Genomic DNA, 15,652 nt, shown 5'->3' with positions numbered 1-15,652 from the left:
ACCCGCGTAAAATTTAATCAATATGGCTTATTAGCAGTTTGCAAACTGAAACAGAGCTATAGTAAACTAACATTTGACTCTTGATGCTGTATTAAATGTTCTCAACTTTAAATACCCTCAAACCGAACTTTTGAGCGGCGTAGTTGCAACACGGCGAGAAATTATTTAAATATATTAAAAACAAAAATATTCAATAGTGAGAATTCATGATTTGATATTCAAATAGAAATCTAAAATCTGTTATCAAAATGAACAGATTATTTAACGAAATCTGACCGGATTTGTACGTAAGATTACAAAGTAGCCCTAAAACCTGAAGATACATATCAAATACAACCCAAGGCTTATATATCGTGCAACCCCGAATTTCTCATTTTGCAAAATTACACCTCACACAATGTAAGACGGTAAGAAATCACCCAATTTGACAAACTGAAAAGTATTCAGGTTCGAACTTCGAAAGACGCAATTCGGCAGATATCACATGCTTGATGTAGCACGGCAAATAACAGAGGGTAGTATCGTGACATGTACATATGTAAATATACTCATATTCAGTCACTGCTAGCTCTCCCAGTAAGACAGGCAAAATTCTCCCGATTTTGGTAGTATTCTGGCGCAACATTATACAATTTTTGAATCCCAACAAACGTATCAGAGCGGTTGGAAGCATTGTCTGCTTACAAGCAACAAAAGTGTATTGGGAGCACAGTCAATCGAATCATTAGCCTTATTGATTTCTACTCGGTCGGCCGAATTGTGTGTCTGACGGCAGATGTGGTGTGGAACAGCGAATGCAGGCTAATAAACTACGTGTAGCTCGACGGGCCTTAGTACCTATGCGGACCTTATCTCAACGACCACACTTGGGCTGAAAAAATGCTACAACCTCGCGACTGCATTGCCAGACGGCATAATATATGAGTGAGGCATAGCATGGCATGGTACTCTATGCTATCGTATTACGAGGCTAACTTGATCCTCTGATTGGATTATGGTACCGGGATAGACGTTCCGCCATTGATATTACGGGCCGGTCAAGATCTAAGCCCTATGCCAACCATACAGGCTCTTGAGTTCCTGGATTAACCCTGAAAGAAAGCCCCAGATATGTATGATTTGATGAAGAGGGGTATTAGGCAGCTAGATGTGTTTACCATGCCGCGGAGGAGGCTTTTTTGCTTCACTTTGGCCCGGTTTACTGGCCTGCAAGTGTTTCTAATGTGAAAATAATGCCAATTAGTATCTCAGAGGTACCTAAGACCCTGGAAGCAGTCTTTAGTTTGTGGACTAAGGTTGGAATTCCAATCAAACAAGTGTACAATTCTCCTGGCGCCGTACTATTCTTTGTTGAAGGTCTCTTTTGATATGGGAGAATATATTGTGCATGATTAGAGAAAGCCAGCTCTCATCACCATGTAGCAGTCATTCATACATGCCAAGGGTAGTGGAACTTGGATTCTATTTATACGGGGTCTCAGATACTACCAATATAAAAACAAACTAATATACAATGTGCGTAAACTCTCACATGGTAACAAATAGCTATGGTATTGTTCAAGATAACAACATTCTCATTTCCGTATTCGTAGAAAGTTAACTACCTCTGTATTTATGCCAACAAGCTACTCATGTGTTGTGGTGACTTGAGTACAACTAGGCTGCGCAATGGGTACTCGCAGGGCGGATAATGACCTCGACAAATAATCCGCGAATAATCTGTCTACAGAGCAGACAATTCAGAATCTGAATAAATAACTTATAAAGTAAATATAAATTACTTGTAAATACTTATTTATTTATATATTATATAACTATTTATAATCTTTTATAATATTAATATAATTTTATAATTAATATAATATTACGGGGCCGGCAGGCAAGAATAAAGCTCCAGTAACTTTGCCCTAATATAACAAAGTTATAGCAATATAGATAATAAGTTTAGATTTTAGAATTAAGATATAGCTTGAAGAGCTATAATATAGAATCTTTCAAGTTGAAGATATACAGAATTTTTCTAAGTGAACTAGTTTAATCGAATTCTAACTCACTTGTGCTCCAACGTAAACATTCATTTCAAACCCCTTTGAAAGATTTAATATATTATATAATCTTATATTATAACATTATCTTCTTTCTAAAAGTTAAACTCTATTAAGGCAAGGATATTATAATTCGATAATCTACAAATAAATAATATTTGATTAAACAGGTTCTAATTTATTGAGGTATCTTTAATAGAAATTGTGAATCAGTTCTTATATGTTCTTTAGATAGTTTATAGATTCTTTAATCAACATTTTATAGTCAATTCAATGGATAATGTATTTCAAATAAGGTTCTTTACAATCTCTTCTCTTTTAACAAGAATTTAGGATTTCGACAACTTCGAATTACTTTAAGTCATCGATTTTGACAAATAACGGCGGTGGGTTATACTGCTTAAGAATAGGATTATCATATATAGGATATAGTAAATTGATATAAAAAATAGGATGGATTTTTATTAAAACAAAAAGTTCTAGTTTATAAGCATAAAGGCCTATTAGGTATAGGATTTTAAAGAGTTTGAGATTCTTTTAATCAAGCTTTTTCTGTAAGTATAAAATCTTAATGTTTTTGATGTTCAATTAAATCAAGTTATTGGATAGGTATTTATAATTAGGAGAATAATAGATATTAATATTCTTTAAATATCAGATTTGATTAATAATTAGTTTGGTTTGTAGATATAAAAAGATAGCTTTTATTTCAATAATAAATTCTTTAATATCTTATATAATAGAACGATTATTTTAAGATAATATAAACTCAAAGCCTAAGCAAAAGTGAAATCTGTAATTGAAGAAAAACAAGGTTATCTGAATGCTTTTGGATTAGACATTATTAATAAAGAACTTGGTGAATAGGAGCCACTTTACTTAGTTATCTTGCAGGTAGACTACATACGATCAAAGGTATTGTTCTAATATTGTATTAGTTCTTTTAATCTGTTTGTCAGTCTCTGGATAATAAGTAATTGATAGTAATGCCTAAGTGCTTACAGATATGCTTTTAGAATTCGAATATAAATTAAGTACTACGATCTGATATAACTATTAGAGATAAATTGTGGAGCTTTCAGGTGTTCTTTCGGAATAGATGGGCAATCTTCTTAAAATTGTAGGTATTATAATAAAACAAGAAATGTTTTATTTTAATTAATCAATCAATTATTATTATAATAGTATTGAAATCAGTACTTTTGAATAAGTATGTAATGAAATTTATTGAGATATTTTGTTATATTCTTTAGGGGATTGAAAGTAGGCGTAGAACTTCCTTCTAATCTTTATAATTCGGAGTGGTGTGGTAGTAATTATAACAATTGCGAATTCATTATGTAATATAATTATAGTATTCAGGCTAATAGTAATTTCGGGATAGTAATTTGAAGGTTTGGGTATAATGTAAATAATTAGTAGTAGGTGATTTGTAGTACAAGTAGAGTAAGTAGGTTTTTAGGGAATTATAATTAAAGATATATAATTTCTTTTAATAATATAATAGATTATTGTTTTTAGTATATTTAATAAAAGTAATTTTCGAATATTTTAGGAATCTTTTTTATAAAGATTTCAGAATAGATTTGAGTATAGGGTTAACTTAATAATCTTTGTGAAATAGATTGAGTAAGTTGGTAAATAGATTTAAAAAGGTTTTTAAATTCTTTAGTGGTATTGTAGGGTTGGGTGTAGATATAATAAATAAAATTATAAGTTTTATAACTTTATTATTTTTTAGTAAAGTTATAATAGTATTGGAATTTAAATGATTAATAATATTAATAGAATTAAGGTTTCTTTAGTTATAAGTAATTATAACGAAGTATACTTTTTTATTAATCTTAAATTCAATTAAAATAATAATAATAAAGAACAAATTGGGATTTAGATTTTCTTGTTTCAAAATGGTATAGCTTTGATACAAAAAACATTTATCCTTTTTTTTCAAAAGATTTTCTAACCTTTTAATCAATATATTAGATTTGGTACCTAACTTTCCAGAGTGATAGATAATTCGGAAATCAAATTGAAATAGAAATTCAAATTAATAGACTTGATAATGATTTAATAACTTTGTTATAATAAAATACTCTAAATTTTTGTAATTAATAATCATTTAAATTAATGATATAATGTTCTCTAGTTTAAGGCGTTATTTCTTAAAATAACAAATAATGGTCAGTAATTCTTTATTATAAATTTTATAATTATATTTGATTATTAAATGTTTTTTAAAAAAGAATATAATAGGTTTTAATATCCCCTTATCATTATATTAAAAAAGAATTCTAGCAGATACATAATCGAAAGTATCGATTTCTAAGATCATCTCTTTCTTTTAATTAAAGGAAATTAGAATAAAAGTTTTAATAAACATTCTTTTTAATTAATTGAATATGTTTTAATAGGTAGGACTTTAAGAAACAAAACGTTCTTTTTAATTAGGTTTATTATTAAATTGATTATTTTCGAAAAGTCTTTAATAAATTATTAATAAAAATTCGTGAATCTAATGAATATTTAAATATTAATTGCAATAATAAACAATCTTCAATTTACAATTATTCGGATTTTCTCTAAATCTATTTGAATACTATCTTTTTCTATAACAAAACCTAAAAACTTGATTTCGGATTTTAGAAACTTATACTTTTTGAATTTAACAAATAGGCTAACTTCTCTCAATATTTATAGAACCTTTTGAATATAATAAATATATTTCTTTCAGGTTTGTGTTACGGGAGCTGCCTCTAGGGTCACGTGGAAGTGTCTAGAGATCTCTCGAGGTGGTTTAGACTAGACTTCAAGTAGGAATTCAATAAGGTTGTAACTGGTTGCAATTCTCGTAACTATAGTATGAAACTAATGATTGATCTTGAGCACGAAGCTCTACATTGTAATGAAACCCATTCCCTTATATAGACCTTCGTTCTCTCTCCTGGTCCCTAGGACCTCTCCTATATGTTGGATCGTTAAGGATCGCAACGCGCTCCAGGAGCGCTGAAGCTCCTTGACGCTCCATCACGTGTAATTTATGTCATGTGACGCGGTATGTTGGATGCCGTCGTAACACTATCCCCTTCTTATCCTAGCGCTTGTCCCAAGCGTTATATAGTAACGGCTTACCCCACTTCGGAATATAGTCGTACTATGGTTTGTTTCTCTCAATATGACTGATAATTTTCACAAACGAAAGGAAAGATTGCGCTTAGCTCGTCTTGTTGAATCTCGCGGTCTCGAAATGTCGTCTTGTTCTTTGTGTGAACGCCAAGAGCGCAAATGTGTTGTATCTTCTCCGGACTCTTCCCGGTGTGCTGAATGTATCCGCCAAGGGCGTAGATGTGACGTTCGTGGCCCTTCTGATAGTGATTGGGATAGTCTGGACCGCCAAAAGGCCAGACTTGAGGAGGAAGAAGAACGCGCTATAAGTGTTTCTCAGGAAGCGATGGCTAAAGTTCTTCGTCTGCGGAAACAAAAGCGTGCTTTGTTGAAGCGTGAATCCGATATGCTGCGCCGTGGTCTGCGTACTTTAGATGAGCTCGATGCTCTAGAAGAGAAGGAAAGGTTAGAAAATGAGCGTGTTGAAAAAGAAAAGGAATTGGCGTCTGTCTCTGTTGCTGGCCCTATCGACGGTTCCTTTGTTTTCGATTCTTCTTCCTTGGATCCTTCGATCCTTGCTTCAATGGATTCTCCTTCTTTCTGGGCAAATCCGGATATTGCTGGTGGAACGCCTCCAACTTCTCAGGGCAGTTGAGGTTTGTTCTTGGTTCCCATGAATTTTCGGTGTGTGGGTAATCTAACCATTTGATCAAATATTTGATTGTGCCTCTGACGTATTTACAATCTAGTATTGTTTCGACATCATATATGGCGTTCGGGTTGACTGGTTCGATTTCTGTAAATGGCGCTTTCGGCGCTCCTGGTGGTGCTGGTTCGAGTAAGGATATGTGGAATACTGGGTGGATATTCATCGTGTCTGGTAGTTTTAACCGATAATTGACCGTTCCTATTACCTTATCAATCTTGAATGGTCCCAGTTTCCTGTGGTCGAGTTTATTGCTTGGTCTCTTGGTTTCGATGTTTCGTCGTAGCAGATAAACTTTATCCCCCTCTTTAAGCGTAGGTTCCATACTACGTTTCGTATTGTAGTACGCTGCTGTTCTGGAAGATATGAATCTTAGATCAAGAGCCAGTTGCTCTTGGAGATCTTTCAGCTGTTCGACTTGTACTATCGCTGATTCGGCATTAACTTCTTGTGGTATCGGAATTTTATACGCTTGTGGATTAAACCCAAAATTAGCTCGTGCTGGGGTGATTTTCGTGGTTTCCGTTTCCGATGTGTTATATGCGAATTGTGCCATAGGTAATAGTTCTACCCAATTGTCTTGTCGATAATTTACATAGCATCTAAGATATGCTTCCATTGTCTGGTTGGTCCTCTCTGTTTGACCATCTGTTTGTGGGTGGAAAGATGTCGATAGCTTTCTCTTGATACCCATAAGTGCTAGCAAGGTAGTCCAGAATTTCGAGGTAAAGAGCTTGTCTCGATCCGAGATTATCTCATCTGGTACTCCGTGTATGCTTACTATGCCCCTTAGGAACACATATGCTAGTTGCTCAGCATCCCATGTTTCCTTGAATGGTATCATGTATGCAAATTTTGTCAATCTGTCTACTACGTTGAGTATTGCGTCGTACTCAACTCCTATAGTAGGGTCTTTCGAGAGTGGTAGTTTGACCACAAAGTCCCATGTAATGGACTTCCATGGCTGAGAAGGCATGTCTGGGGTCTGGAGCTGACCATACGGAGCGTGTCTAGAGGACTTATTCCGTATGCAGGTATCGCAATTTCCAACAACTTCTTCAACTATCGTTCTCATTCGTGGGAAGTAACTGATTTCCCGTAATCTTGCAAACGTCCTTGCAATTCCTTGATGTCCGTGTGCCGGTAACCCATGTTGTTCCGTCACAAATTCCTTGGTCATTTGACTCGGAATGTATACTTTCCCATGAAAGTATATGGTTTCGTTTTCTATTGTGAATCCTGGTTCTATTGCCTTGCGTATGCGTATAGCTGTAGCATCTTGTCGTAATGTGATTGTATTTGGTTTTTTAGATGGTTGTCTTCCAATATATGAGTAGCTGCAAGCTGTGGTGCATTGTAAACCAGTGATTCGCCTTCTTTCTTGAATATTGCGTATGATTCGTACGACTTATTTTCTTGGTATTCTGGTTTTCGGCTAAGAGCGTCGGCTCTAGCATTTTCTGATCCTTTAACATATGAAATCTTGAAATTGTAATTGGCCATGGTCTCCGACCATCTGACCTGTCGTCTGTTTAACTGCTTCGTTGTGGTGAAGTAAACCAAGTTCTTATGATCTGTGTACACTTGTACTGGGTATTTTGATCCTTCCAAATATACTCGCCATTCTCTAAATGCGTCGACTATCGCCAGTAATTCTTTGTCATATATTTCGTAGTTCAATTCGGCTGGTGATAGCTTTCGAGAGTAGAATGCGATTGGTTGCTATTTCTCATTTTGACCTGGTTGGCTCAACACTGCGCCTATAGCAAAATCTGAGGAGTCCGTTTCCACTATGATTTGCTTATCAGGATCGAATGTCAACAGTATTGGCTCCTCGGCCACTGCCTGTTTGAGCGTTTCGAAGGACTCCTGCGCCTTGGCGGTCCATTCGAAGCTTCCTTGATCTTTTCTGGTTAACGTGGTCAAGGGTGTAGTAATTCCTGAATAACCCTTGATAAATCTTCGGTAGAAGTTGACAAATCCCAAAAAGGATTGTACTTCCTTAATGGTGTTTGGCTGCTTCCATTCAAGCACTGCCTTGACCTTATCTTTGCTCATCTTGAGCCCTTGGCTTGACACGGTGAATCCTAGGAACTCTGTTTCCGTAACGTGGAATTCACATTGCTTGGTTTACATAGCAAATCGGCTTTGGCTAAACTTTCAAGAATGTTGCTGACATCTTTGATGTGTTGGACCTCGTCGTTTGAATATACTAGGATATCGTCCAAATAGCATATACAACAGGTGTCCAAGTATTGTGACAGCACATTGTTCATAAGTCTCATGAAAGTAGCTGGTGCGTTAGTTAGCCCGAATGGCATAACTTGATACTCGTATAGCCCGTATCTTGTCTTAAAAGCGGTTTTCCATTCCTCGCCTTCCTTCATTCTGATCAAATGGTACCCGTTGCGCAGGTCCATCTTGGTGAATATGGTAGCTCCGCCTAATCGATCTCTTAATTCCGTAGCTAATGGAAGTGGATATCGATCCTTCTTGGTAAGCGTGCTGAGCTTTCTGTAGTCCACAACTAGTCTCTTAGTACCATCCTTCTTGGGTACCCACATAGTTGGACTTGCCACTTGGGACGTGGATTCCCTGATCCATCCCTTGGCCAAATTGTCATCGATATATTCCCTGAGCGTCTTCAGCTCATCGGCTGACATTGAATAAATTGGGGTGTGCACAGGCATCTTGCCTTCCTCCAATATTATCTCATGATCCCATGGCTTGTGTTCTGGCAAAGCCTCATGGATCCCTGGTTCCTTGAACACATGTTCGTATTTCTTGTACTGTTCTGGTATCATAGGCTCTTCTGCCTTGATTGCGATTTCCTGCCGTGTCGTTGGCTTCTGCATTTGTAGAGGAGGTGTACTGGCCTTCGCTCTTAATGGAGGACCCTGGACTGGGTGTCCTACGTCGCCGGGATTGTTCGCGTTCAACTCCCCTTGGCGCGTGTTCCGTCTCGCGGACGCCTTGAACGTGTCCTTGTGACCGTTCTTGCACTGATCGAATGTCACTGTCTCTTGTGACCAATCTATCTTAGGATTGTGTGCCTTCAACCATGGCATCCCTAAGATGATCTGTTGTTGGCCCAATGGCACAACGTCAAGCTGTATAACCTCTGAATGTTGGGTTATGTTCATTTGTACTGGTCGTGTCTCCTGTGAAACGTTCCCGTCAGATCCTGCTAGTTGTCCGTCAACTAACTGCAATTGGTAGGGTTTTTGTTTCTTCTGGAGTGGAACTCCCAAGTACTTTGCAGCTTCTGGTGCAATAAAGTTTCCTGTAGCCCCTGAATCTATCATGGCTTGCTGTATTTGTCCGTTTATTTTGACCTTGCAGTATATCTGTCCTGCTTGTCCTGTAGCATTCAATTGCTGGGTAACTTGTTTTTTGTCTGTTTCGTTGGATTGTTGGTTTCTTGTCTTTCTTTTCTTGGGGAACCATCCGGTTGCTTCTTTATCTGATCGATGGATTCCGCAGAATTCATCATAGCAAGCAGTCCAGCTCATCATCGCGTGATCTGCTGGTATCTCTTCCTTAATACATTCTTCCGTTACCGATGGTGATGGGGTTCGGTAGTACTCCTGTTCCCACAAGTCTACTGCATTCATACCCTCTTGGTTTCGCGGTAACTCGTCCAATAATTTCCGGAATTCTTCACTGGTGAAGGTCTCAGTTTCTTCGGTCTTAGCTGGATGTTCCTGGGATACAAAGGTAGCGTTAAGTTGGCCTTTGCCGAACTTGGGTTTGAAGTTGCCTTTCTTTCCTCCTGTCTTCTTACTTCGGCAATCCGCTGCCCGGTGCCCTGCTTTTCCACATTCAAAGCATAAGTTGTTTTCTCGCCTTCGTCTTTTCTCTGGATCATCATTCCCGTTCCTGTGGTGCGTGGCGTCTAGTTCCATGGGGTCCCCGTAACTCTGTGTACTGTAACGTGGTCTACCCTCATTCTTGCGGTAGCGCCCTTGCCTATGATTTGTCTGAGGCTTGTATGATCGTTGGGTTTGTTTGTACCTGTATAGTCGGTCATCGGCATCGATGGAGCTTTTGATTAGTCCGTTCAAGTCATCGTCCTCCCCTTCCCTATCAAGTTCCAAACGTACTTCTGGTTTGAGTCCTTTACGGTAATGACTCATGATGGCGACCTCGTCCCATTTAGTTGTCCCCGCATATCTTCGGAACTCCGTAGCATACTTCAATGCCGATCCTGTCTGTTTGAGGTTGAAGATCTTCTCTTCCGCTACCTCTAACTCATTGGAGTTTCCGAAGATCCTACGGATTTCTGTCTTGAATCCTTCGAAACTGTCGAAGATGGTTCTTGTGGGTTGCATGCGTTCCCTGTCGTCATGCTCGAAATAGTCGCGCAGGTATGGCTGAATCCATTTGCCTGCCTCGCCTCTGAGGTATGACACGGCCCAAATACTCTTAGATTCCTTTTCGGTGAACTTGTCTTGGTTGAATCTAAAATAGATTTCGAGTTGTAATAGGAAGGTGTCGAGTTCCTGTTGACTTCCTTGGTACTTGTCTGGTAAGGCAATCTTGAGTGTTTCGTTGATGGTGATCTCCTTGAGAGCATCAGTCATTTCGACATCGTCGAAGTTGCTTGCTGGGGCCTGTTGGCTTCTGGAAGAACTGTTGGCTGCCATACTGGCGGTTGGTATTGAATCGGTACTTGAAGCAGAAAGGGTGCTCAAAGTGTTACGGGAGCTGCCTCTAGGGTCACGTGGAAGTGTCTAGAGATCTCTCGAGGTGGTTTAGACTAGACTTCAAGTAGGAATTCAATAAGGTTGTAACTGGTTGCAATTCTCGTAACTATAGTAATGAAACTAATGATTGTTCTTGAGCACGAAGCTCTACATTGTAATGAAACCCATTCCCTTATATAGACCTTCGTTCCTTGTTGTCCCATTGATCCCATCGTGTCCCACCAGGTGGGAGCAGTGGGATCCAGTGGGAATCTCTAATCCCGTGACTTTCTGATCAGGTGACTCGGTATGTTAGATGTCGTCGTAACATCTATATAGAATTTGTATTCTAAGTCTTGAAAATGATTATAGGTGATAGAACTTTTCTAATTATATTGATATATTCAAATGTAGTTATTTATTCTTATTTACTAGTTATAACTTTCCAATTCGATTTTTAAGTAGAATTGATTATAATATATATACTTTAAATATTTCCAACTTTAAATCTGGTTTCGTTCATATTATATATATTATCTAATTTATACTTTCGTTTAATAAGATATGTATAAAATATATTAAATCAAGTCTGAATATTCTTCAATATTATTTCTTTAATCTAATTAAACTTTAATTAATATGAGTAGTATATTTTAAGTTCTAGATATCGTTTTTGGAATTTATAGATCTATTTGTAGCCTATAAATAGAATTTCTATTAAGATAGGAATTCAAAATAATATAACCTGAATATATCGAAAATGAATTTTGTTAACTATTTCCTTTATCAATATAAATATAATAGGGAATCTAATAATGATAAATTATAAAATTTATTATATAAAAGTATTTTCTTTTACATTTAAAAGAATTTGAGTTATTTTATAGAATTAAGTATATGATTTCTTTTTAGCAACCCTAGCTATAAGAGTTGATTTAGAAACTTTAAAATACTCTACAGCCTTTCCAATTAATTTAAATTCCTTTAATTAAAATACAATAATAATAATCTATATTTTCTCTTCAATTTGAAAAGACATAAAAGGTGATTCGGTATGTATAGTAAAATTTGTTAGGGTTTAAAGTCAGTAATGAGCTAAATGTAACCCAGTTCCCCATATGACCCGGTTCACTATAAGTTCCGTTACTATTATATTATCATATCTCTTATTAAATTGATTTATAATGAAATAAAATGAGATGGAATTATATAAAAGATTGTTGATGAAATAAACTAAATTGATTAATTATAAGAGTTGAGGCCCCGGCTTATTACACACTACCTTTTTTCGTGACAAAATCCCTACAAAAATACTGTTTTCCTATATAAATTAATTATTTTCATAATTCTTCAACTATTTAAAGAATTGATTTGAAAATTGTATATATAAGAAATAATTATATAAAGAATATTTAATTTAAATTGATCTTTGAAATTATAAAATTGATAAAGTTATAGATTTTCAAAGTTGAAATTTTTCAAAATTTATAATATGTAATACTTTTCCTATATAAAAAAACTATTTTTTTTTAAGTTTTTTGATAATTTCAATATTAAAAATCTATAATTTTATTAAAAAAATAACTAAAAATATTTCATTTGTTTTTTTGAATTATTTCAATAATTCCAAATCTTATATATTATTTTTATAAACTTAATTCATAAATTAATTAAATTAATATATAGTTTAAAAGTTGAAGAAATGAGGGTTTTTAATGTGTTTTCGCTTAGTATACGATAAGTCAGGGCCTAAACTCTTACTTTCTTTTTATAATATAAATGATTCTCTAAGATTCGATCTAATTCGATCTTATTTATAAGCATGAAAACTACTAGAATTTCATTATAAACTATGAATCTAAAATATTCTTTAAAGAAAACCTAGAAAAAGCAAGCGAATTCAGATTAATTCAGCTCTTTCTTATAATTTTACTTTAATTCTATTATCAGATCATATATTTGATTTATTCCTATGCTTAAAAGTGACTAAGTCTTCCACTGTTATTAGAATATTAATACTATTATTATTATTCTAGAATTAACCTTCAGGAGTTCTAGTTAATACCTATAGTTAACATGATTATCTCTATTTTATATCATTTCCCAGTTAATATGAATATCTCAATTACTATGATCATTCCACTTGATGTAATTAATCTAGTTGATGGGGATATTCTAATTAACATGATTATTCTAATTCATATGAACATTTCGATTAATATCAGTATCTCAATTCATGTTACACAATCATGTTCATATTGAGAGGTGCTAGATATATGATAATTAAACTTTCCGTAAAAGCGTCGGTACGATGATTTTATCGCTCAGCTCTAGAATATTGAAATAGTATTATCTAATTGTGAGTCGAAGAAATAGGGTTCAGTGTCATTGTAAATGATATTTCATTCCCTCGAGATGATAATGACTTCATACTTAGATGCTTATGACACCCTCCATCTACGGAGTGTGTAATAAGGATGAATGAACAATGTCTATTCTTCAAGTCGTAAGTATAAGATTAGATATAATGACTGGGCCGGTCTCTTGATACAAAGTAGTAAAGATCTATAACATATATGAATTGCCTAAACAAAGAAATGAAAATATATTCTTGAATGAATCTCTGAGACGCTCTGAGATAAGTTAGATTGATTCCAAGCTTGGATTGAGTGAGATGTTAAATTTTCTTGATGTAAATTTCGGGTGTTGTGTTTAGGTGCTTCGAAAGAAGATCAAGATCTCATTCCCGCAATTAAAAAGCGCGAAGGGAAGATTACCTCAGCCCTGCATCATCTTTTCTTTTTTACGAGTGAGGAGAGAGAGTATGTTTCCTCAGAATTCTGAAATGTTAAAAGCAGCATGAACCCCCTTTCAGCTCGCTTCTTTTGTTTCCCAACCCCACCAAATGAAACAACAAAATTTCAACTCATCGTTTCTCGACCATTTCTCAGTAAAATTAATGATTTGGGAAACAAAAGAAATGCAAAATGATGATGAAGGCTGAGGGATTCGAACCCTCGCTCTTTCGAATTGCGGGAATGAGGTTTTGATCTTCTTTCGAAGCACCTAAACACAACGCCTTAACCACTCGGCCAAACCTCCTTTATTATTTGATGATAAAGCCAGGACGATTAAAACTATGTATCTCATGATTCACGCACGAATCAGCTTTAAACAAGGCGACATCTTATCAAATAAAATTTTAATATGATTCATCAGCATGTAGGTCATATCATCTTATGGACTATTTCATTTTATATACAAAATCCGTTTATATATAATTATACACTTTATTTATTAATCTATGAAATTCTATAAAATTTTTAAACATAAATTCAAATTATATGACTATTGTAAAAATCTTTTTTTTTTGAAAATTTTAATTATTATCAAAGTTATTAGAGAAAAAGAGTTTTTAAAAAATAAAATGTAATAATTTCGAATATAATCTAAATATTATAAATATTTAATTTTTATTATAATTATAATTTTTTTTAAAATTATTTATTAAAATATATATATTAAAAAAAGCTCGATTTTTATATATTTTTGTAATAGAAACCACATGGTGATATGGCCTGATACTGAACTAATTTTCGATATTTATGAATCTGTTCACTTACTAGATTTTGTGCATGGACCACCGGTCGGGATTTCGTCGGAACCGATTAAGCCTTTCTGCAAGGCTGAAAATAAAATTTACCCCCAGCTATACCATCCCACTAGCTTCTCAAACAGCGAACCAAAACTCACTCGACAAAATGGCAGATATGGATGAAGACGCGCCCATCAATTCCCTTCACAATCGACCAAATGATGATAATGAAGAAGGCGACGAGACCCAAGATTTCCGACTTCTCGCATCCCTAAGCTCAAAGACAGGCTCACTTCCTAAACGTGGAGAGAAAGATTTCGAACCTCACGGTACACAACAACAAGATGGCGTATTAGCTGCATCCAGGCAGGCAATGCATGATGCATTGGATTATACAAGATTTCATCTGCCAAAAGCGCATGTGAGGGCTTTTTACTACGGGGAGGGAGTAGGAAAGGAACTGGAGAGAGATGAGCTAGTGGCAGAGGAATGGAGGAAAGGCTTGGGGCCAGATCATGTTGTAGTAGTGGAAGGACCTAGAGGACCACATTTCAGAACAATTGGCAGGGCAAACGAAGGGAAACATAAGAGCAGTTTGTGGCTACTACCTGAGGAAGCACTGTACTTGGTTGAGCGGGGAAATTTGGATTTGTGGTGGCCAAACAAATCTTCTTACAATGGAGTTGAAGACGGAGAAAGTGAAAAGAAAGAACAATCGGAAAACGAAGATGACGGTGCACCAATGAGTTTACAAGCTGCGTATGCTATGCTTATCGGTCTGGATGGCGAGAGAGGGAAAATTAGTTTGGAAAGATATAATGTCTATGCCAATCTGAAAAGAAATGGATATGTCGTCATGAGAGGTCCAGATTGGGACCCAAACGTTCCCACCAAACCCATTGAGCAAAGACCTATACCTGGAGAGTCAAAGGGCATGTTCACTTGGCTTTACGATCTATTCGCCAAAGACATCACACATTCTCCCTATGGTCCACTAGTCAAGCCTGGCTTGTACAGATCTTACGACTCTATATATCGCCAAATGGCCATAATACCCCGCTACAAACCTGCTCCAGTACCAGATGTATCGTCACAGCCTCCATCTCACCCGTTCCGTGTTTGTTTCCACATCTGGAAACCAAGTAGTATTCCTACATTCGCGAAAACCAACCCGGGTCTTCCAGATTTCCGCATAGCCATCGTGGATGCAAGAGAAACTTTTGTACCAACATTACCGGAGGTAGTGTCATTATTTGAAAGCTCACCCTGGGATCCACCAGGAAAAACCATGGAAGGTCCAAATAAAATGTATCATAGGATCAGATATGGATACAGAAATGTTATCTTGGCAGTCAATGATCAAGGAATAATCAGCTACCTGAGGATGGGAGATTGTGCATTCGGGGAAGAAAAATTGTACGAAAGGTTCGATGAGGGCAATTCACGTGGCAATAAGAGGGGCGGAAGACGTGGTAGAGGCGGCGGGAGAGGCAGAGGTAGAGGGAGGGGTGGAAAATAA

General features: G+C 36.0%; 1 protein-coding gene across 1 annotated transcript; it reads left to right on the top strand.

Moving 5' to 3' along the window:
* Nucleotides 1-14,299: 14,299 nt before the first annotated feature.
* EAF01_010888 (uncharacterized protein) lies at nt 14,300-15,652 on the top strand (the record flags this gene model as incomplete). The annotated part of the gene is made up of 1 exon (XM_038919145.1): nt 14,300-15,652. The coding sequence occupies one exon, from the start codon at nt 14,300-14,302 to the stop codon at nt 15,650-15,652; it is 1,353 nt and encodes a 450-aa protein (XP_038765428.1).

Source organism: Botrytis porri (genome assembly GCF_014898465.1).
Source record: "Botrytis porri strain MUCL 3234 chromosome Unknown BPOR_018, whole genome shotgun sequence".
Classification (NCBI taxonomy): domain Eukaryota; kingdom Fungi; phylum Ascomycota; class Leotiomycetes; order Helotiales; family Sclerotiniaceae; genus Botrytis; species Botrytis porri.
The sequence above is the reverse complement of the archived record's forward strand: the minus strand, read 5'-3'. Positions and strand labels throughout refer to the sequence as shown.